General features: G+C 38.6%; 2 protein-coding genes across 2 annotated transcripts; one reads left to right on the top strand and one right to left on the bottom strand.

Annotated features, from left to right (window-relative positions):
• Positions 1 to 2,243: 2,243 nt before the first annotated feature.
• LOC135611702 (protein SOSEKI 1-like) lies at positions 2,244 to 3,309 on the bottom strand. The gene is made up of 4 exons (XM_065107349.1): positions 3,132 to 3,309; positions 2,975 to 3,044; positions 2,768 to 2,900; positions 2,244 to 2,686 (listed from the first exon to the last, which is right to left on the bottom strand). Exons 1-4 carry the CDS (start codon positions 3,277 to 3,279, stop codon positions 2,315 to 2,317), a joined length of 723 nt encoding a protein of 240 aa, XP_064963421.1. The 5' UTR covers positions 3,280 to 3,309; the 3' UTR covers positions 2,244 to 2,314.
• Positions 3,310 to 9,118: 5,809 nt separating this feature from the next.
• On the top strand, positions 9,119 to 23,975 carry LOC135612470 (DEAD-box ATP-dependent RNA helicase 37-like). The gene is made up of 7 exons (XM_065108806.1): positions 9,119 to 9,276; positions 9,537 to 10,372; positions 10,951 to 11,034; positions 14,186 to 14,428; positions 16,586 to 16,753; positions 16,920 to 17,033; positions 22,947 to 23,975. Exons 2-7 carry the CDS (start codon positions 9,578 to 9,580, stop codon positions 23,439 to 23,441), a joined length of 1,899 nt encoding a protein of 632 aa, XP_064964878.1. The 5' UTR covers positions 9,119 to 9,276; positions 9,537 to 9,577; the 3' UTR covers positions 23,442 to 23,975.
• The last annotated feature ends 605 nt before the right edge of the window (positions 23,976 to 24,580 follow it).

Raw genomic sequence — 24,580 nt, forward strand, 5'->3', positions numbered from 1 at the left:
TGATTTTGCCAAATGCACTAATAGCTAGTGAAATATATGGATTTTGTTTAGGAGGCTATGTGGGAAAAAAAATCATCTGAACCACAACATTTGTATCATGCAATCACATGGTAAAAATTCAGACATTCAAAATTGCATTTGCTTGTAACTTCACCTGCATTTATTTATTGTTTAAAGAATATATAGAGCCAAACACTACATGTATAAATTCATGTATACAAAGAATATACATGAAAAACTAAAACAAAACTGATCACAAAAACCAAAGCATTTCAAAGATTCATCATCATCAGTGCCATACCTGAGACATCATCTCCACACACTCACTGCAACCTTTAAATGTTCCATCTAGTTTATTTGATCTGATGATTGTCACCTCTTTTCTACTTATTGTTCTTATTGTAATGATAGGTAGATTTAGTACCATGTCCACCTGGAATGCATTGTTGGCTTTAGGGAACATGTTTTACCATGAGAAATTTGGGGACTGCTGCCTTGAACTCTTCCATTTTCGATTCACTGCCATAGCATTTTCATCATATCTGGGACTTTATATCCTATGACATTCTCATCATATCTGGGACTTTATATCCCTACTTGTCCATTGAGACCTTTACATGATTTCATGTGTGAATGCAATTTCTGCGGCTTAAATGTCTTCCCACATTGCCTGCGTGACAAATTTGCAACCAATTAAACCAATCATTAGTGAAATGGATTCGAGCATAAAGTAATTAATTACATTTGCACTTCCATCGAACCATGAGCAAGTGGTGATTTATAGTAACCGGATATTATGAAATCTCTATGGGCTGATTATAAATTACCTTCCAAATATAAACGTTCGCAGTATTCTGGTCCCAGATTTAAAGAAATTTACAGTAGAATTTCTGGTCCCATATTTAAAAAAAAATTACAGTAGAATTTCTATAGTTATGAAAATGAAACATCAAGATTCGTTTACTCATTGTTGGTTTAACCGATAAAAATATAAAAATAATAGATAAAAAAGATAATTTCTAACATTTCAATTGATGATAGCGGTTGATGTTGGAGGTTATAGATGGTTGTTGTGGATTAGGAGAATGAGGACGAGAGATGAGAGTCGTTTTACATCGGTGTTGATGTAGTTGTTGAGCGACAAAAGGATCGCTCGACATCGACAGTCCTTTCGTCACTCATTGCATTAACGTCGACGCAATTGTCGAGCGATGTCGCTCTACATCTATACATCGACATCGATGCAAATGCTGAGTAGTCCTTTCATCGCTCAACAACTACGTTGACGCAGTGAGCGATCTTTTTGTCACTCTGCATCGACGTCGACGTAGTTGCCAAGCAATGATTTGCATTGGCGTCAATGTAATTGCTGAGTGACGTCGCTTTGCATTTGCATTGGTGTTGATGTAGTGACCAACCCTTTTGCTACTCGACAATTGCATCAACGCAAACGCAGTGAGCGTCCTTTTCATCGCTTTGCATTTACGTCAACGTCAACGTAGTTGTCGAGTGATGAAAAAATCGCTCGGCATCTACATCGGTGATTCTTTTGTCGCTCGACAACCGCGTCGATGCAGATGTAAAGAGGCGAAAGGATCACTCAACAATTGCATCGACGTTGACATAAATGCAAAGTGGCTCTCATCTCTCATCGTTGCTCTTCTCATCCTCAACAGTCACTTGCGACCTCTAGCAATGTTATCGTTCATCACCACTGACATCGTCCGTCACAACCAATGAGAATATTAAAATTATTTATTTATATTTGTATCTATAAAACCTATGATATTAGGGTAAATGGACTTAGATGTTTTACTTTTTATAATTATAAAAATTTTAATATAAATTTTTTAAGTCTAATGATCGAAATACTAAAGAAGTTAGTGCTAATATATAATTAGCCTAATATGTATCCAACTTTGCGACGTACTATTTAATGACATAATTTTGACTGCTATTTCAGATATCAATCACTATGGCAGCAATACCTATGAATCAAGAGTGAATACTGGTGTGCCATAAAACTTGGATTCGTGTCTTGACGTAGTCGGACTGTGACCCGTGTGTTTCTCAACCAACTACGACTCGATCCGAGTCACACGAGCCACGAATTAAGAGACGAAGAGTGTGACTTACGAGCAAGTGGGTGTCGCCGCCGGCGTGTAAACCGGGGCGGCTTCCTGCTTCCCCGCCTTCCGCCACCTCCTCCCCCCGCCGCTCCTCGTCCTCCCTTCCCTGCCAATTCCAACTCTTCAGCACACAGCAGCAAGGCCTGTAAATGCAAAGCAGATGACTCCTAATGGCACCGATGCGATCACCTTGAACCCTCACTGTCGCCGCCGCGGCCACCGCCGGACCGCTCCTCTCCCTCTCGGCTTATCGGCCGCAGGGCCCCGTCGTCGGTCTGATCCGCGGTCTTGCACCGGAGGATGTTACGTAGCGCCTGCGTCGCTCGCTTCGAGCAGTTGTTGCTGTCGCTGCTGCTGTCCATTATCGATGCCCCTCTCTCCTCCTCCTTCTCCTCGTTCGGCTTCTCCTTCGCCTCCACCTTCGACGCGTCGATCTCGGGTGCCGCTTTCTGCTGTGTTGGCGATGGCGGCAACACCAGTAGAGTGTCGGCGTCAGATGAGGCCGCCACTTTGGGTGGTTCCTCATCGACCGCCGACGTCGACGCCGGCATCATCACCTGGTCATCGGTGAAAGCAAACGATGCACATGAAGTCAGAGGAGATGAGTGGGTAACAGAAGGTGGGGTGCTGTGCTGCACCTGTTTGCTGGGGGTGGAGACGGGAGGATCCGTGGCGAGCTCGGAGCCTTTGAGCACGTATTCGGCGTCGGCGAAGGGCGTGATGGGGTCGTCGTCCATCAGGTCCTGCCATATGTATCCGCCTCGATACCGTCTGAGAAATCACACCCATGTAATCATGTCACGAATAGCATCGAACGAAGAGGATGAGACGATGGAGTAGATCACCTTTTGTAGGACCAGGCGAAGGAGTCGGCCATGTCCTTCCCTCTGAACTCCGACAGCCATCTCTTCACATCTGGCAGATCGAGCAGGCGCAGGAAATAATTGGGAAACAGCCGAAGAGATAGATCAAAGAGGCGCAAGCAAAGGGGAAGCACAGTACCGCGAAGGTAAACGTGGTCTCGACGACGGCGATGGATGCGGAGGAGGTGCGGGTGTTCCACCCGGCCATTCCGGCTGAGGAAGTACACCACGTTCACTCTCCTCATTTCTCCTCCTCCTGCTGCATTGGGTACCTCCACGGGCGTCATGGCGCATGCAAGTAAGTATCAGGGATTGCTGCATCAACCACCTATTCAACTCAGTCGAGGCTTCCATCGTCACCGAGCATACGTGAGTTTTATATAAGAAGGATTGCAGGACTGGCAATAGGAATATTTTAAGGTTTAATCGTCATTAATACTCGTGGAAAAGTAAATAAGAATAGTTATTGCTATTACCATAAAACAATTCCTTCGCCCAAACAAAAATTAGTATGCATTAACCCCCCACATTATTACGGATCGCTTCGTCGTGGTGTTGATATATACGTAAGAATGGAACTCTGGCAGATGCATAAGGGTTTGGTATATAGTTGCCAACATGACACACAATCTCCAGAAATAGATGCATATTATTTACTCTTTCCTATCCATCAGAATATATGTTTGCAAGCTGTTTTAGGTCAGAAATGTAGACATCTAACTCATTAGTGTGATGCGGAAGACAACTCATGACTGGTCAGCTTATAAAAGGTCTTACCACATAATATATATATCCCTATAAGAAACACACAACATTATTTAATTAATGATTTCAGATATTGGTGAATGGAGTGAAAGTAAGTAATAATAATACCAACAACAACAATACAATACAATAATGCAATAATGAAATAGCTGAAAAATGAGGTCAACTTAGAATGCTGTCAGAATATAGTTGAAAAGGATAATAGAGGCGATGAGCACATCGGTGTTGGGTGTGTTTGTTAGCTCTCAAGGCAACGAAAGGCTAAGTTTACTGCCAAAACGAACCACAACCACAACCACAACCACAACCACAGCACGAAAGGAAAAGCCAACACAGATGCCAAGTTTACATGATCTTATTTGCGGGCTAATTATAGATCATCCTTTAGGGTTAGTCCTTCTTCACATCTTAATATTTATACTTTATACTTTAAAAATTTATATCGAAATCTTTATAGTTATAAAAATAAAATATCTATATTCATTTACCATAACGTCATTTGTTTTATCGATGAAAATATAAAGATAAAATATGAAAAGATAATTTCAATATTTCAATTGATGATAGTGAACAACGTCGGTGATAATAAATGACGGTATCATTGGGGGCTATGGATGAGAAGAGTGATGAAGAGAGATGAAGGTCACTCTATATTTGCATTGACGATCTTTTATCGCTCTGCATCTATATCGGTATCGATACAGTTGTCGAGTGACATCATTGTGTATCTGCATCGGTATTGATGCAATTGCTAAGCGACCCTCATCTATCGTCACTGCTCTCCTCATCCACAATAGTCACCCGTGACCCCTAATAATATTATAATCCACCACCACTGACATTGTTTGTCACTATCGATTATAATATTAAAATTATTATTATTATTATTTATTTTTTATATTTCCATTTATAAAATCGACAACGACAGAATAAATAGATATAGATATTTTATTCTCATAATTATAGAGATTTCAATATAAATATTTTTAAATCTAAAAATAAAAAAACTAAAGAGGTCTAACTATAAAGGATAATATATAATTAACCCTCTTTTGTTATGTGATAATCGGAGGCAAGAAGGTGAACATCAATATTTTTTCTATTTGGAAGATTTCATTATGAAAAGTTATGAAAGATTGTCACTAAATAACTATCATGATTTGACTTCCAAGAATTTGTTGCCTCTTATGAAGGCTTTGCGTGATGGCCAACTCTGAATGTCAACCTTTCAGTGTTGTCTTTTTATATAGATTGGAGTACAAGACTTGGCAATTGTATAATACACCAATCCATCAAATACCTTTTCATAAGAAACGTGGGGTGAAAAAGGAGAAATAGAACAACACTGAAAGGTTGACAAACACCTTCCAATAGAATGAGGGGAGCTCAGCTTCTTAAGTCCTTAGATTAGTGAAGCTGATGGGAAGCAGTCAACGCAAATATCACTTCCAAAGCCAGCCTTAACTCAGGACAAGAGAATTGTTGCATGAGGTGTTGACCTCACTTTCATCTTTGGCATTGCACAAAGGACAAGAACAAGCATTCGATGTTTGGTAGTGCCTCTTTCCTTGAATGGCTCGAGGATGGGTTTATAGATGAAAGAAGGGGAGGAAGTATGTAACCATTAAATACTTTATGTTGAGTGTAAATTGTGTTAAGTTTAAATCAATAGTAATAAACTCATGTAATTTTTTTAAGATATTAAATTAGAGTGTAACAATGGCTTATTGCATGTGAAGCTAAGTCGATAGGACTTTCACATTATGATATGTATTCTATTCGATTACATCCATCATATCTCTTTTCTATTTGAATCCTTATGTTATGTTTAATGTAATGTTTGTATCATTTGTTATGATACGATCTAATAGAATAATTAAATCATTATCTTAATAAACCTAAACCATCGATCGAGGCATTTAAACTCAAAATAATAGTATCAGATCGCCCTATCGCTATAAACCAATTCAAATGTTCATTCAAATATTACTTATCAATTCAACATCTAATTCGACACTTGTATCCTATGGATGAGATAGGTAGCTAATTATCGTATCATGTCATATTGTGGTAAATGATATGTGATCAAATTTATAATTCTATATTATATCTAATTTTATCGGCTTATTAATAGATGTAATGCTACATATTTTTATTTACAATAAGTATTATCTTATAAATAACACATGAATAAAACTTGTAGATGCGATTATTAGACCACAATAAAAAAGATAAAACTTTTACTTACGATTACGAAAACTATAGTATTAGATGAACTTTTATCTTCTATATTTAGACCTTATTAATATTATTGTTCATGTATTTAAAAAATTTATATTAGGATCCTTATAGTTCTAGAAATAAAATAGATAATCTTATTTTTTCTAACGTCATGAAAGAGATAGCATGTGATATCACATGCTCGACTAATGCGAAATTGATAAGTAAAAAATAATAATTTTAATATATTTTTATTTTTTTGCTTTGCCTAAATTAAAATATAATTTTAACATAGCAATAACTACTTGTAGACCCTGCCATCTTTATCTCTACCCATACTAGTCTATTATGTTCTTTGTTCCGACAATCACAAAAGAGATTTATTTATCTTTATAGGATTTTGGCATAAAATATGATTTTGTGTAATAACATTACTCAAAATGTTGTCTCCTCTTAAAAGCAATCATACTAAAACCACACAAATAATACTCACATAATTGAAATATAATAATTTGTCATATAACCTATCGCGATAGGACATTTTCAAATAACCATCGTAATTAAGCATATAAGTTATAGCTATTGATCGGACAGGAAGCAATAGCATACTCTTGTCCCAATGGCGATAGTAGCGATCATTACATGGCGAATGAAGTTACGACTAAAGCTCAAGAAAGTGTTGGAATTAGAGGCGAGGGCAAAAATGAAAAGAGTCATGACATAAGAAGCATTGGGGAGGAAGGGGAGCCGAGCGACGAAGGTCGATGCAAACGGTGATATAGAGATATTAAAATTATCTTTTTTTTTCATCTAATTTGTACTAATGCAGTATATAATATCACGTATTATATCTTTTAATAGTGTAACTGATGATGTTAGGAAAAATAAAATTATTTCTTTCGGTTTTAAATTTATGAAAAATACTAATATCAATTTTATAAATGAGATTATGGCACATCATCACTTATGGGGTTAAACAGAGTCTACCAACAAAGATTATCACTATATAAGGAGGACATTTTGCGATTGACGACATGCGATCATCGTAAGTACGTCCTCATTGTTGTCATGTATGATTCCATCTTTACGCAGGTGCATGATGAGAATGAAGTCATGGCTAGTAATGATAGATGGATCAAGAACAGTGCTGCAACCACATAAGTCTCGTCCCTCGCTCCTCCTCCAATGCTTCCATCGCACTCTTTGGCATGAAGCCAAAGGAGGCCGGTAGGAGCACAGCCGCTGATCTCTCAGTCTTAACCATGCAAGTTGACGTTCCACCCTTCCCTCAACTTACCTTCTTCTCTCTCTCTCTCTCTCTCTCTCTCTCGCCAACCATGGCGACGCGTTCCGATCCGAGCAAGCAACGCCGCATCGATCCGAGCATGTCCAGGAGAACAAGGAAGGCCATCGAGGTCTTTCAGGAAGAGCCGCAGCCGGAGGAAGCCACTGATGGCTTTCGAAGCATGTCTTTGCAGGAACTGATGTCACAAGGTGCAGGCCAAGGCATTAATGGTGCTGCTGCTGTTCGTAAGCTCATGAATAATGCATCAAGAGATCAGGAGGATGCAGCGGCCGCAACAAGTAACGATGAGTGGGAGAAGACCCTCCCCATCGTTCCAAAGCAAGGAGGAGTAAGAGCTCATGGGATTCTGAACAGGTACGTGAAGGTTCTCAACAATCTGATCAAGGCGAGATGCAACTCCAAGGAGAAAGCAAGGTCTCAGTGAGGCTTTTGAAATATATATATATACATATATATATATACATATATATATATATATACATATATATATATATATATATACATATATATATATATACATATATATATATATATATATATATATATATATGTGTGTGTGTGTGTGTGTGTGTGTGTGTGTGTGTGCAATAACAATGTATATATGTGGCTCATTTCTATGTGTGTGTGTGCAATAACAATGTATATATGTGGCTCATTTCTATGTGCTTGTAGACCAAGTCATCCGCCATCCATTGTCCGAATCCACCTCCACCACCATTACATCTTCAACCACTATTTAAGGGCTCCTCTCTTCTCTTGTCATTCTCTCATCTTCTTCTTCTACCTCCCTCCCTCTCCACCGTGGCAAGCGGTCTCCGTGCGCTTTGCATCTTCTCGGCCTTCCTCAGCCTCATCGGCTGCTGCATCTCCACCCCCAACGTCGTCGTGGAAGGCCGCGCCGCGTGTACTGCGACACTTGCCGTGCTGGCTTCGAGACCAACGCCACCGAGTACATCGAGGGTGCCAATTAGGTGAGGTTAGAATGCAGGAATCACACCACCGGCGAGGTCGTCCACACGGAGGAGGCTGTGACGGACAAGGCCGGCACGTACCAGGTCGCCGTCCTCGACGACCACCAAGAAGATACCTGCGAGATGATTCTGGTGAACGGCACCCGCGGCGACTTCTCCGAGATCACTGCGCCTCTGTCGTCGCCACTCACAGCGTCGGGATCGCCAGCAACGTGCACCAAGGACAAGCCGCTCGCCTCCTGTGGCCAATTGCTCATGCAGAACGCTCTCTGGGCGTTGACGAGTGAGAGAGGCGTCGACCCTGTGATATATGCTACGAAGCACTAACCACTAAGTATATCTATGAATCATTTAGCAGTCCTTTTTTCTTCTTTTTGGTTGGTAATTCTCGGCTAATTTTGATCCCAGAAAAAAGAAATTACTGTCTCGATCTCATCGGTCATAATGAATTGATCTTTTGTGCATGTAATATACAGACCCATAAAATCTGCGCCTTTTTTTGGTTGGTGCCGCACCTAACTGACTACTCATTGGAGACGGGCGTGGGGCCCATGGTGAGGTCCCCCGGACGCGTAACGAGGACAGGTCTTAAGCCAGGCTTCAGCGTACTCACTTCTCGTCGAGTAATCTTCGCGATTCCAATGTACGGACAACAGCCGCGGGGGAGCGAATCGCGGGATCCTCTCCTGGTGTTTCGCTGAACCTTGCACGATCGGACCACTCATGTCGAAAATAGCAGCGGGACCCACCCAGACTATTGTGGATTTCGCCTCCCTTGACGGGGATTCGATCGTCTCGATTCAGCGCGGGATTGGAGAGGATCGTAATTCATAGAATGGAGGCGAGTCATGAGTTGGGTATTTCTCTTTCGGTCTCACGCTTTAGGAGATCGTTCTGATTAGGTTTCCTTTTCTTAGCTTTGCTCTCCTGGTTCTCTTACTCGATTGCTTTCCTTACCCTTGCGACGCTTGGATCGATCCCATTTTAGGGTTTCTGACTGATCCTCCTCACCATCTCTCCAGGTATCTCCGGTCCCCTAATCGTTCGTTTTGGTTTCGTTGTAAGTCTGGATTTTGGTGTTTCTTTTCCCTTTTTCTTCGTCAAACCGGACTTTCGTGATCGTAGTTTAGTTTCTCGTATTTTATTAGCTTTTCGGTTTGCTTGAGTGTTTCCCTGTTCCTTTCTAAGGATAAGATTTGGTATCGTGTATCTTTCTTTTTATTGGGCTGGGTGATATAATCTAGGGTTTGTGATTGTTGGCTGTTCTAAATCTTTTGCTCAGCTGGAGATTCGAGTTTGAAGATTGAGATTGTTGTCTGAATTATGCGAACTTCATGGGCTGATTCTGTTGCGAACGCCGAGAGCTCGGCGTTTGCGACCGGTGCTTCTGCTAGCACCACCAACACCAACGCTGCCGACGCCACTGCTGCTGCTGTTGTTTCTGCCCCTCGCCCTCCTCGTGCTGCCTATGTCCCTCCTCATGTTCGCAACCGCGCGGCATCTTCGGAACTTCCGGCGTCGCCTTCCGCCGATAGTTCTTCCGCTGCTAAATTTGCACCTGGGCCCGGTGCATCTTCTGGAGGAAGCCGTTGGGGTGGTGGCACCAGCCGAGACTTGGGACGCACTGGCTCTGGTGGTGGTGGCCGGAGCGTGGGCGGTGGTTGGGGCTCAAGGAGCGGTGGGTGGGATGGGAGGGTGCGAGAGGTCAACCCTTTCGTGAACGAGGAAGAAACCACTGAGGTTGCTTTTGATGGTCAGGAGAATACTGGGATAAATTTTGATGCTTATGAAGACATCCCTGTGGAGACCAGTGGTGACAATGTGCCTCCGCCAGTGAGCACATTTGCTGAGATTGATTTGGGGGATGCAGTGAATGAAAACATCAGGAGGTGCAAGTATGTGAAGCCAACACCAGTCCAGCGCCATGCAATTCCTATCTTGCTCGCGGGGCGTGACCTGATGGCCTGTGCTCAGACTGGGTCGGGAAAGACAGCAGCTTTCTGCTTCCCAATCATTAGTGGGATTATGAGGGGACCACCTTCACAGCGGCAGCGGGGCTCGAGGACAGTGTGTCCACCTGCGCTGATTTTGTCTCCTACCCGAGAGCTTTCTATCCAAGTATGCTTTCTGTTAATCCATGAATCCATTTAAATATCGTCTTATTCTTGTTTCAGTAATTAGCAGTAGTTCAATTGTCTGGAATGTGTTAACATGGTACTACATTCAATTAGTTATGCTAGAGGATTTTTTCACTGGGCGTGAAGTTTTTTTGGTTGCATTTTCTTTTTGCAGATCAGCTGATATCACTTTGTCACTGTTTTACTGGTAAAATGACTTTTTTCCCACACTCCAAATGCACTTAAAGAAAAGAGATTTTATTTCTTTTTTTCCTTGCGACCAAATGAACCATTATTATCAGATTTTACAATTCACTACTGTTTTTGATATTTTAGGAGACAGCTTATTGCATGTTGAGTTATTTGTTTGATATTTTAGTACCTTATAGAGATACTGGTCCGTCCTTGATTAATGATAGTCCCTCTGTACATGTTTGTTAGTGGTTCTCCCTAAATGATTATTGCATTACCCTCTTCAACTTAGACATCATATGGACTCCCTGTTTGGTATGCTTGTTTCCTTCTCATTTTTCTCTAATGCACCTTTTTCTTTGTTGTTTTCTGTTGTTGGTGTCTTAGATACATGAGGAAGCTAGGAAGTTCTCATACCAAACTGGTGTTAGGGCTGTTGTTGCCTATGGTGGAGCTCCAATCAATCAACAGGTTCTTAATTTCCTAGTCTGAATTTAATTTTGTCATTGAATTGCCAATTCCTAATGAACGTATTCTGTGGAAATCTGTTGTTTTCCTTCTCATATGTACGCAAAATTCAGTGATTTTGGATAATATTTGATTCCTATAGGTTTGATGATTCCATCTAGGAACCAAAGCAGGTATTCATGCATTTGAGAACAAAAAAGAGAGCATTTTTTCTTTAGATGCAAAATTAGGAATTGCTTAGGGATGTTTTGGACAATTTATACCTTGGGTTCAATTTGGGATAATCCTAGGTAAAAAAAGAGGTAATAAGCATAAACGAAAAGGTCAAGGCCTTATGCATTGCTGTGACATGAAGCTTGCTTACACTGTCACCCATCTCTTCTCATATAGGTCTTAAACTGCTAAAATATGTGAGTGATGAACATCTTATATACAGAATAAAGGTCGGCATCGATTTATTATAGCTTTAAGTCCTCCTATCAGAGGTCCATATTTCTTTTAAAATAACTAGGTTCTTTGTGCATGTGCCATGCACATGATTTTTTTATTGAAGTTAAAAGGAATGAAGAGTCTTCTACATAAAAAGCAAATGGTTAGTGGACAATATAGAGAAGGCTACAGATTTTATCATGTAGTTTCTAAGGTGGCAACAGTATCAATATTTCCTTTGAAGCATATAATCAACCACATAAATTAATCATAGCATAAAGAGCTAAGAGATACTATTTAGCTAATAATTAGAGTGTGATGATACAAAATATATTATTATAAGCTTATGCATATCATCTATTCAACAAAACCAATTGCACTTTCAAAAATATGGACTATTCAGGTATGCTAATTTATAGTTTGTAGACAAAATGGTGGGTGTGGTTATAGTATATTACTAAAATCAAGGGTCTACTGGACAAGAGCTTAATAAAATTCTCTTAAATTAGGACCATATTATTTGCTTTTGGAGTGTTGGTTTACACAGAAATCATGAAAGAGGATATATTTTGAGGTGAATAATGTAGAAGAGTATATTATTTCTGCTTCATAATAATCAAAAGATCTTCTTTCAAAAGCATTGCTTATTGAAAATACCATGATTCAAGGCAAATGACTATTTAATAAAATGAAGTGGAGAGAGGGGAAGGAGACGACGAAAGAAGTGAAAGAGAGAACTTAGGCAGGTGTAAGAGAAGAAACAGGAATGAAAAACAATAAAAGGAAGATGAGGGCTAAACACAGAACCAGATGAAGATAGAGGGATGGCCAGAAAAATGATCAGGCAGAGGTATAAGAATTCAAAAAAAAAAGAAAGAAAAGAAGGTGATCAGGCAGAGGTATAAGAATTCAAAAAAAAAAGAAAGAAAAGAAGGTGATCAGGCAGAGGTATAATAATTCAAAAAAGAAAGAAAGAAAAGAAGGTGATCAGGCAGAGGTATAAGAATTCAAAAAAAAAAAGAAAAAGAAAAAGAAGGTGAAGGTAAACAAGAAAGTAGAGGAGGATGCAGGTATTATAGTTGTTAGCACACTTTTGAAAGGACATACTACTGCACCTATTGCTTGTGTTATGAAATGGTTCCATCATCCAAACCTCTCTTCCATCAGCTTCAAGCATAGCCAGGGCCTATCTGGCTCTTGACCATTAAAAGGGCTTAATTTTTTTCAGATTTAGCATGGTTCAAGATTGGACAGCATGGCGCAGTTCATTAATGCATCAATTCAGCAGAATTCAGTGCACAAGAGCTCAATTTATCATGGTACTAGCTCTGTAGTCTGTACAACAATCATTCAAGGAGAAGAAAACTCCTTGATTTTGAAGAGATCAAGCCTGTTTAGTGTTGAAGAAGAGTGGTTAGCTGAATCCTAGTTGGAACAGGAGTTGTGAAATATTTTAACACGGAAAAATAATGTATTATTTTTGTAGCAAAAGATTTTTTTGTTGTGATCCTAATTAATAACTTTTATTTTTTCTCTCCTTCTACTATGGGGATACCACATTTGTTGATTGGTTAATGATTATGACTTGAAGGCTCATATCATGGAGAGGATAAGGAAGAAAATGCAGGAATTGGAAAGAAAAGTTTAATTTTTTATGCTCTAGGAACTGTTTTTAAAATTAAGAGCCTAGTATAGAAAGGTTTGAGATTAAAAATCTATTTATAGTGGGACTATTATATTATGGAACAATTGATACAGGAGCCAATGTGTTTTAACTAGTTCAAGTTGAAATTAAGCAGTTTGACTGATATGGATTCCAAATGGTTCATGTCAAACTGACAGTTGGACTGAACTAGGTGAAATAAATTGATTTGTTTAAAATATTGAATGTTGCTTGAAATTTGGTGGTCTACATCCTAGACTGATTTCCAGATAGAATGATCTTTTGGTGGAGTGTCTGATTTTTTCCTTTTTTGCGAGGTGGAAATTTTGTTCAAGGATATTGTTTGTTTTCTCCTTAATCTTTGTTTGTTTGACTTCGTTTGCACCTTCCCTTGCTCGAGGATTGTGCCCTTTAAGGCGAGAATTATTGCCAAGTCTTTAGCTCATAGGATCCTTGACATGGTCTAGAGTTTGCTACTCTAATTACTTGATATACTTGTGTTAAGTTTACAATCTTATTTTTTCTGAGGGTTCTGTTTTCTAAGTAGCCTTAGTATGCTTGACTTTATTTGAACCGTTACATTTTTTTTAAAAAGAATTGAATCAGGTGCCAAGTATGTAAATTATTGGATCAATAATATTGTTACTCTGTCTAACCGATTTATGCTTTTAGTGAATTGTTTCCTTGGCTGCCTTATTTGCTTGAGTATATTCAATGCTCCCTCTCTGTTGGATTAACTGGTCTTCTAACAAAGTAAATTGTCCCTTTTGCTATTGATTAATTGTAAAATGTTTTACTTTGTAAGTATCTTTAACCACATATAATGCTGTTTCTGCTTGTTCTTTCTTTCAGCCTCTGTGGTTATTTAGTAATTCTTGTGATTGTTTGTTGCATGACTGCCTGTTTATTTGGATTGCTTTCTTAAAGCCAGTCTTTCTTTTAATAAATTATATCATGCTATTGGCAGAATTGGCTATTGGAATCTAGGTGTGTTACAATTATGTTTATTCTTTCTTTATTTCCAGTTGATTGTGCCTTCACAATGTTTATAAATACTGGCAGTTGCGGGACTTGGAAAGGGGAGTTGACATTCTTGTTGCGACTCCTGGTCGCCTGGTTGACTTGCTTGAGAGGGCCAGAGTCTCTTTACAAAATATCAGATATTTAGCCCTGGATGAGGCTGATAGGATGCTTGATATGGGTTTTGAGCCTCAAATTCGAAGAATTGTTGAACAAATGGACATGCCTCCACGTGGTGAAAGACAGACCATGTTATTCAGTGCCACATTTCCTAGAGAGATACAGGTTTTCTTTTCTAACTTTTAATCATGGTACCTGAAGAATCTACGGTGTTCTTTTTTTTAATGCTATATCTGGTTAGAACCGGTGATCTCACTATTTATGTTGGTGCTTATTTAAGATGAGCTGGAGAGTTTTCTCTCTATATTTCTGCTCTTCTATATTTAGTTGTTTTGATGCCATGGTACATAGATGAAGTAACTTTTTTTTAATGTTATGTGATATTATGATTGTCGCTTTGTAATTCTAAACTATTTGTTACTGGAATTGCAAGTACCAATGGGCCTCCACCCAGTCACTGACTAGATATATCTAGATTTTTTTTAATATTTTGATTTATGGCAATATATGGTCAATTTAGGTCTCAGTTTGGAACATATGGTCTTGTTTAAAATTTTCATGTCATTTTAATGTTTGTATTGCTTCTAATAGTTTGGTTAGGATTGTTTGTTTACTGTAATGAACCATCATGACTGTTTTCTCTTTTATGGTAAACTGTCATTCTCAGGCAAGGGTAATTAGGAGTGAACAATTATATTTAATAAAAGGTGGCAACTGCATTGCAGAAGGCTCCTGCACATGCGGAGTCTACATATAGTGGGGAGTAATTATATTAGTTCTTCCAAAGCTTGTGAACATTATTTTATACAACTTGTAGCTGGATTAGCCATCCTTGTAGACTTCTATTTAAGTTTTTTAAAATGATTTTTAGTTTGACCAGCTGTTGATTTATTAATCACCTGCTATAGAGTTTGTGGTAGGCTGTAACTCTTGTTTAAAATAAGTAATCAGCTGAGTAGTTTAAGGTGTTCACAAGTCAATATTTATTTACTTCTTGATGTCTTTACCAAAATAGGTCTGTAGATGGACTGACTATGATAAATAAGAGTGCAGTTGCTTCGATACAGTGATCAGGCATTGCTTTGAAAGAAACTTATGTGATCTCTACCAGTTTCTCCATTTATTTTTCAATTTTCTGACACTTTTTTATTTTCTCCCTGCCATAATAGTCTAGTGGTCTTAACATTAAGCAAAGGACAAACTTGCTAGTTAATTTGCTGTGATCAAATGACTAGCAGTAATCTTGCTTCTAGAGCTGAAAGCGGAGGTCCTTAGATCCGGGCACCACTGGAGTCTCTTAATCATTCATCCGTTTCTTTTTCAATTTCCTTCTCATTAAATTTTTTTTTTCTCTCCCCGCCATATAGTCCAGTGGCCTTAACATTAAGCAAGGAACTAACGTACTTGCTGGTTAACATGCTGTGATCAAATGACTCGCCATAATCTTATCTCTAGAGCTGAAAGCGCAGATCCTTAGATCCAAGCATTATCAGAGCCTCTTAATCACTCGTCCATTTCTTTTTCAATTATTTTCTTACTAATTTTTTCTTATTTTCTCCCTGCCATATAGTTTAATGGTCTTAAGATTAAGCAGAGAATTAACTTGCTGGTTAATTTTCTGTGATCAAATGGCTGGCAGTAATCCTATTTGCAGCTGAAAGCAGAGATCCTTAGATCTGAGCACTATCAGAGCCTCTTAACCTCTCTTCGATCACCATAGATCAATTCAGTAATGCAACATTAACAGTCTGTATTGCTGCTCCTATGCTGCAGCAGTCTTTAAAAACACTGTTGAAGCAAATCATCTTTAAAGATATCCAAGTTTCTTTTGCTCCGACCATAGATTGCAGCAATGTTGATCGGGATTGGAAATAATGATGGTCCACTGACAAGCCCAGAGCCTGTGACTGTGCTGCCATGTTCTCCACTGTACAAAATGGTGAGCCTTGCAGCCCATGCACCATGCTCTAGCTCTCCACATGCCGGGGACTATTGATTGTGTTGGCAGTAGGTGCTGCCACAGATGATGATGATGACCATTATATTTATTATTAGGCATAGAATTTAATGTGTATTCTATTTTGTTATGCTTATTGCTGATTCTAAGGCTATATTATTTTAGTTATGAAGGCTTGAAAACTACAGCCTAATTCTTTGTAATGAAATAGAAGACTCTTTAGTATCTCTATGAGGTCAATTGGTTTTGAATTAGATTCAGGCAAGCTCAACTATTTAATTGTTGATATTTAACATCATTTTCTTTTTATCTTCCTTTTATCCTTTTTGTGAAATATTAAGGTACAAATATTTCTTTGTTTGCAGAGGTTGGCTTCTGATTTCCTTTTCAATTACATCTTTCTTGCTGTTGGAAGGGTTGGTTCTAGTACTGAACTGATTGTTCAGAGAGTAGAGTTTGTTCTTGAGCCAGACAAAAGAAGCTACCTAATGGACCTCCTTCATGCCCAAAAGGTTAATGGTGCCTATGGAAAGGTAGGAATATTTTACAAAAGGTCATTGCCTTGTTTTTGGATCTAGGATGGCTTTGCTTGAACTCAAATTTTTAATACTCTTTTGCATGAAAGAACTTAGTCTCTTTGGTTATGTTTATCATTCTACTGTAATCAATATTTTTGATATTGTTGCCTCATTCTTTCAGCAAGCTCTAACTTTGGTCTTTGTGGAGACAAAGAAAGGTGCTGATTCGTTGGAACATTGGTTATCCATGCATGGGTTTCCTGCAACTACCATTCATGGTGATAGGACACAACAGGTAAGTGAATCATCATTGATCAAATTGTTACTTCAAATCTATTAGTTTAGTTCTTGTTAGCTCATAAATTATTCTACTAACTTATTTCCCTTCTCCTTGTGAGAATTTGTCATTTTGATTCTCTATTGTATCCTGCATCTTTGAAAGGACGAGTAAGCTGTGCTGGATGTTTGAGAACTTGATACTGCTAGAAGACTATCTTCAGCTGTATCTGTTTTCTGAAATCTAGTTTGATCAGATTGTAACAAATTCAATTATGGCTTATGAAGCATGGATACAAAATCATTATACCGATATTATATGACGGATATGCTAACATGCCAAAATTTGAAAGTTTAGTATGTGGTAAATGCGATATAAAACTATTTGTAAAATTTATAACGATAAGTTTTGACATATGTCTGTGATTTTAGATTACGTTAAAGTTTAACATTTATTTTGTTGAACAAGACTTCAATATAACAAGATTTTATATTTTCTGTAACTTTTGGACCATATATTTCTACTTAGCTAAAATCTTCAATGTATATATTCAGATGTATTGTGTTACATATTTTATCCCTTAATTTAATTCCTTTCATTTCTAAATGTAGATTTTATCTTTTCTCTATTGTCAACAGTGATTTAAAAAGCGCTAGGCGCCAAAAGGCGCTATGGTCAAAAAACGCTCGAGGTGTTAGGCGCTTGGCCGAGCAAAATGAGGCACTAAAAATTAATAATATTAAAATTAATAGTATTAAGATTAAAATAATAATGTTATACTGTATACAGTATAACAGTATACTGTATACAGTATAACAATATACTGTATATTGTTAACAGTATACTTTTGATTTCGAAAAAGGAGAAGCGAAAGAGAAGAGAAGAGTGTAAGGGAAGACCGAGGGTGCTGAGAAAAGCGGGAGCGGTAGCGGTAGCGGCAACGGTGAGCGACGACAGTGGCAGCGGTAGCAGTGAGCAGCGGGAGCGGCGACAGAGGCAGCGACAGCAGCGAGCAATGGCAGTGGCTGCGGGAGCGACGAGCGGCGACAGTGGCAGCGGTAAAAGCGAGCAACGACAGCGAGAGCGACGAGTGGCAGCGGCAGCAGCGGGAGCGGGAGCGGCGACAGCGGCAGCGGCAGCGAGCAGCATGAACGACGAGCAGGGTTAGGGTTGGGGAAGTCGTGCTGATATCGGTGCTTTAGTTAGTTCAATTGAACCAACTAAAGCACCGGAGACCGAACCAGACCTAAACCGCTGGTTTGGTCGCCTGGTTTAACCCAGGCGCTCGCCCGAAGCGCCAGACGCTTGGGCTCGGGCGAGCGCCTAGGCGGCGCCTCTTTGAAGCGTGCTGCCTGGAAATGAAGCAAGGCGCTCAGGCCTCGCCTCACCTCGCCCGAGCGCCTAGGCGAGCGCTCGAGCGCCTAGGCGAGCGCTCGAGCGCCTTTTTAAATCACTGGTTGTCAACGACACAAATGGTGCCGCTAGCAAATACATATCATCTTGAATATCTAGTAATTTCATCAGGGTTCAAGTTTTACCCTTTATGCAATCTTAGGTGGATTGGGAAATTACTTGCTTTGACATGTAATATCCTTTTCCTGTTTTGCATGTATTTGCTCTAACATTTCCGTTATACTTAAATAACTTATCTTTTTGTTTTATTTGTGCAATAAAAGTCATGTGCAAGGCCTATTTATGATTTTTTGGAACCATTATGGTTCCAAAAAATAGATTTTATAATTCAAATTTTCAATATGAATTCAATATGAACACCATTATGCTTGACATCCTAGTTCATTCTTGTATATTTCACATTGGTGATGATTCTCTTTTTCAAAACATTTGCCATTACCTCTAAACTATCTTAGTAGCTTTCCTAACTGCTTATTTATCATCCTTTATATAAATTTCAAAATTCTTGTCATTCTTTTTTTTTTTTTCTGGTTAAGCAATAATGCAATATAAGATGTTCTTTTCACAATAATTGATTTTCTTTATCACGTCACACTACCATCAACATTACGTTGTCAAAAATATGCTGCTACCTTTAGCTATCTTAAAATATGTTTTGCTAGTTGTTTAATGTTTTCTAGGCTAAATACACCAATTTGTTCTTTAGCCTCCTCTTTTGTAACCCTATACATATATCCAACACAAATATAATTGAGTGAAGCATTCCTCATATATGATTCTGAGGTCTTTGCATGATATTTTATCTATTATCTTAGCAAGGGGGAAAGAATGATTTGCATGATATTTTATCTATTATCACATGCTTTATATTTATCCTCAAGTAATAGCTATTTTTCCTCCCATCTACAAATGTTGAAGTTTTCATCATTGTTTCATTTTTGCGAAGCTTTATCTTTTTTCTGTTTGTAAATATCATTACTTTATTCTACATATGTGGACCAATTCATTCATTGGGTTAAGCTTTGAGGACTAGTGTGAAAAGGATACATTCTAATAATAATGAGCTGATTGTAATATTAATAGATAAGGTTATCCTTGTCATTATTAGCCAGTGGCATGTTGTGATGCATTTTCTTGTTAAATTGGCATGGCTTAATTTCAACAATTGCCAATGTCATATGAGATCGATAAGCAAATTACTGGTCAGCTAGATGAGCTTATTCTTGAGTTATGATTATGCATTAGCATATTATGGCATCTTTTGTGAAAAAATTGTTGTTTGTTGAAATAACCTTATGTGAATTGACTTGGCCATGGACAACTAATGACTTAAAGGCCATGGACAACTAATGACTTAAAAAGATCAGGCAAGACCAAGTCAAGTGGAGGCTGTAAATTAATTCTTTTTTGGATCCATCAGGTTCTTGTGATATACCATCTACTATAATCTATTAGGCAGTTGTGATTATGCATTAGGATATTATGGTATCTTTTGTTAAAATTTGATAGAACGTTGAAATAACCTTATGTGAATTAATTTCAGCATGGACAACTACTACAACAACAACGGCAACATCAAAGCCGTGAAGTCCCAACTATTTGGGTCTTAGCCATGGACAACCAATAGCTTAGAAAGATCAGGCAATACCAAGTCATGTAGATGCTGTAAATTAATGTTTTTTTGGATCCATCAGGTGCTTGTGATATAGACTCAACTATAATCTACTAGAAAGTTTAGGATAGCATGGGTACTTGATGGTATCTGTAGGTGTATTCGATTCCTTATTGTTTCTAATGGTGTCATTTTGTGTTGCTTGTGAAACAATAGGCCTTCATTCCTAACTTTTTAGTGTTCTGACACCAATTTATCTGGTGTCATAGATTTATCTCATTCCTAGTGACGGATAATGGTGTATGACATGCAAGGATTGAAATATCATACCATACTAAATTTCGACATTCTCTCGGTACGGTATGGTACTGTATACTGAGCGGTATACCGTTCTATCATGAACGGTCGTCGCCCACTCGCAACAACTTCATTCAATGAACCGTTCGCCGCTTTTGCATGCTTGAACAGAGACATGGCAGCCTGTTTTACCTTAGTTTTGTGTGTTTTTGCTTGTAAAAATATATGTTCGAACAGGTTGCAGTGCACAATGCGATCGCTCATCGTGCCAGGTCAAAAAGCCCCAAAATGGCTTCGTTTTCGCGTGCCGCGGGCTGTTTTCTACAGCCCGTTGTAGCGCGCGAAATGTCAGCTATCTTAGCACCCTGAAACCCGTCGGGTGGCACAGGGTTAGATGGGGCTTCGCTTTATTGTTGGGAGTTGAACAATCTTCACAAGTTCGCACGTTCTCTTGACGGGAACTTTCCTTCATGCCCAACACCCAGTGAGCAGTTGTTTGTGGACTTGCAACTGTTCGTTCTACCTTCTAAAGTCCTTGTTTTCTTTCTCTCTCTCTTTTCTTCTGTGCACATAAGGTGCTTGCTGCATTGCTTGTAAAACTTTCCTCTTTGCAAGATGTCGAGACTTGTCCGTCGCTCGTTTTCAATCTAAACAACTTTTTGGTTTACAGGTCCTTCGGGACCTGTACGAGATTGCAACTAGGCTGAACCTTTGCGGACGCATATGTCGCAAGGATGCCTCAAGACTTAGGCAATCCCAGCTAAGTCCGAGAAGTTGGCGCAAGGGTGTGTCGCGACTTAGGTAACTCAAACTAAGTTCGCGTCTTGACCGCAATGGTGCCTCACGACTTAGGCAATTCCAGCTAAGTCCGTGATAGTTCGATATATATATATATATATATATATATATATATATATATATATATATATATATATATATATATATAATCTTTTATTTATATATCTATTTATTTATATATTTATATAAAAAATTTAAAAAAATGTGCGACGTCGCCTCTCTTCTCCCCAGGCAGGGCAACGTCGCCTTTATTTATATATATGTTTATATATATATATAATTTATTTATTTATAAATAAAAAATACCGCCCAATAGCGAGCGGTCTGTGTACCGGTTTACTGTTGGACCGGTACATACCGCCCATACCGGGTGGTATCATTCGAAACTGTATACCTTATTGACATGATCAAAATTACTTCCATGTTTTTTGCATCTATAAAAGTGTATCTTGCATTATATCTTGGACTTATCATGGTTCTTGACATTTGTACCATTGAGATTGTCTCCATGTTGTTGGCATCTTCAAATGGAGCTTAACCTGTTATCATATCGTGGATTTTGTTTTATATATTTAAGGTGGATATTGTCAACCAAGTTTAAATTTTACTTGTTATGAAATGAATATTGCTTTTTTTCGAGGACTAGTTCTTTTAGTTATATAATGTCCATGTCCTGATGACCATGTTCTTACCTCAGGGTTTATTTATTTGAGAGCTTATGCCATTTTTTTTGTTTTTACAACCCCATCGAGTTTGGAAGTTTAAATTTTGCTAATAAGATGAAACAAATAAGGGGTGGTCCAGTGCATGATGCACTAGTCAACGTGGGTTGATATATGCAACCCTACTCTTTCATGCAGTGGTCATCTCCATGCTATGGTCTGGTCACCCAAGCTTAAAGGAGCAACCTAATTTTGGAGCCAAGACTTGTCTTTCACTATGACGAAATAAATATGAAAAGATCCCAGTGGACCATGAAAGAAAAAGCAAATAAGTAAAACTCTAAACTCTTTAGACATAGTTAAAGGATGACATTTGGCATATTTATGATTGAAGATTAGTTGATTCTCGTTGAAGGTAAATTATACAAAAGTTTTGCCAATTAGCAAATACAATGAGCCATACCATAAGTTTCTGAATGTAAATTTTACAAAAGTTGATTCTCGATGAAGGTAAATTTTACTAAAGCTATGCCAATTAGCAAATACAATGAGCCATACCATAGGTTTCTGAATAATTGGTTTGTTGTTATTTGATTTTTACATGTTGCCCACAGTTTTTGGGTGATTTAGCTTTTGGGAATTCCCTTTAGATAAAAATCATTCTTAGTGAAAAATTCTTGACATGGTTATCTAATTTTTCACTCTTATATATTCGAGATTCAGATTAAGCTTATTGGTGATATATTTATTTGACATCAATTTCTTGTTTTGATGCTATGTTTCATTGAGCAAATCCAGATTACTGTGAGGTTTCTTTAGAACCTACAAATATAACTTCCCAGTGAGATATGGCAACTTTGAGAATCGGAATTTCAGACCACTGATTCTGTGATGTGCATTTGAAAGATATAACTAAACCACAGTGATTGTGTAAATCTCAAAATTGTTGGAAGATCAGATAATTGTTCCATTCTTCTATACAGCTTAGAAATTTGAGTAATATGATTCAGTGGGTGGAGTAATTTTCGTTACTCGGTTAAATTAACCTTCTTCTCCCTTTATGAGCAACAAAATATTTTTTTTAAGTAATTTTTGTACCTTTTCTGTTCGGTAAGTGATATTTTGACCTGTTGTTTGTGACATATTTAGGAACGGGAACGAGCACTGAGATCCTTCAAGAGTGGTGCAACTCCAATTCTAGTAGCAACTGATGTTGCTGCCCGTGGGCTCGACATCCCCCATGTGTCACATGTTATCAACTTTGACCTCCCCAATGACATTGATGACTATGTTCACCGCATTGGTAGGACTGGGAGAGCTGGAAAGAGTGGTCTAGCCACCGCATTCTTCAATGAGAATAATTCATCTTTAGCCAGGCCATTGGCAGAGCTTATGCAGGAATCAAGCCAGGAGGTGCCAGATTGGCTTTCTCGCTATGCAACCACTCGGTCTTCATATGGTGGTAGAAACCGTCGATCAGGTGGAGCACGATTTGGAGGCCGTGACTTTCGAAGAGATTCCTCTACCAGGAGTGGAGGCAGTGAGTATTATGGTGGAGGCAATGGGTATGGAGGTGGGTCATATGCGGCATCAGGGTATGGAGGTGGTTATGGCAATCAAGGGTTGACTAGTGCTTGGGATTAGCACCATTCCATTAATTTATAGCTTAGATATATTCACCCATTCATGAGGGTTATAATTTTGATAGCATGACACACTTGAAGGCTAAACATAGTTTGCGATATCCCTTTTCTTCATTGCCTGCTTAATCACTAGCAGTTTCTCTTTCCCCACTTTTGAGAGTATTATCTGACTGAATCACATATGATCGAATGGAAGCATGGCAAACTGTAATGCCTCAGGCAGCTTCATTCTCAATTTTTTTTTTTTGTGTGTAAGTTGGAGGTTGTAAAATATGTGATGAGACTTCGAGGGTCCTTTAGGGCTGTTTGGTTCGTCTCAAACATGTTTGTTTGACCTGTTAAAGTGGTGGGGAAGTAAAACATCATCATTGCTTTTGCTTTGTGTTTATCAATTGGGTTCTTGTAAAATTTTAAGATACAGAAATCATTGTTGGGAGGTAGAAGGAAAAGGGGTGGTCTGTCAAGTCTTGTCAGAAACAGGTGTTATCTTGAAACTGATACTATAATCTGATCAAGATGCTGAATTGTACTTCAATGTCTTTCTACAGGTCGGGGACTGTTCTCGAGTAATGCCTACATATGTTCTATGATTATTTCAAGGAAATGACTTCAATATTTATTGTTTGCGCACATCAATAACTGACCATGTCAATTCTAGCATTATTTTTATTGGTTAATGTCCTGTGTTCTTAGAATATTGGTAGCATTTAGTGGAAATGTACGTTTTCACAAGGTGTTGGTGAGGTAATAGCGTATTGCTTACCTAGACTACTTGCTGTTATATTCTGTGCAAAGCTTAAGATGTTCTGATGATGAGATTATTACAAGTTTTGTATTGGGATTGTCCTATAAGGTATTTAGATTCCTTGCAGGATTCTTACATGTAGCATGATTTGATGACTACCGACTCTTTGCTGATTCAATATTGTGTTTTTCTGGTTGCATGTTTTGTTGCAGTCTGCATCTGTTTTATTGTTTAGCTTGCTGGTTAGTGTAGGTACTACTTTGTACCATCTCACTTGCTAATCATGTGGTTGATTTTATGTCTAACATGCTGTTAAAAACAGGGAAAGACATGTACACTCTCTGGTCGATTGTGCAGGTAGAAGCTGTCGGTGGGGTCTGCACATGCCATTGTGG

The sequence above is a fragment of the Musa acuminata genome, chromosome BXJ2-5 (assembly GCF_036884655.1).
Source record: "Musa acuminata AAA Group cultivar baxijiao chromosome BXJ2-5, Cavendish_Baxijiao_AAA, whole genome shotgun sequence".
In the NCBI taxonomy this organism is placed as follows: Eukaryota; Viridiplantae; Streptophyta; class Magnoliopsida; order Zingiberales; family Musaceae; genus Musa; species Musa acuminata.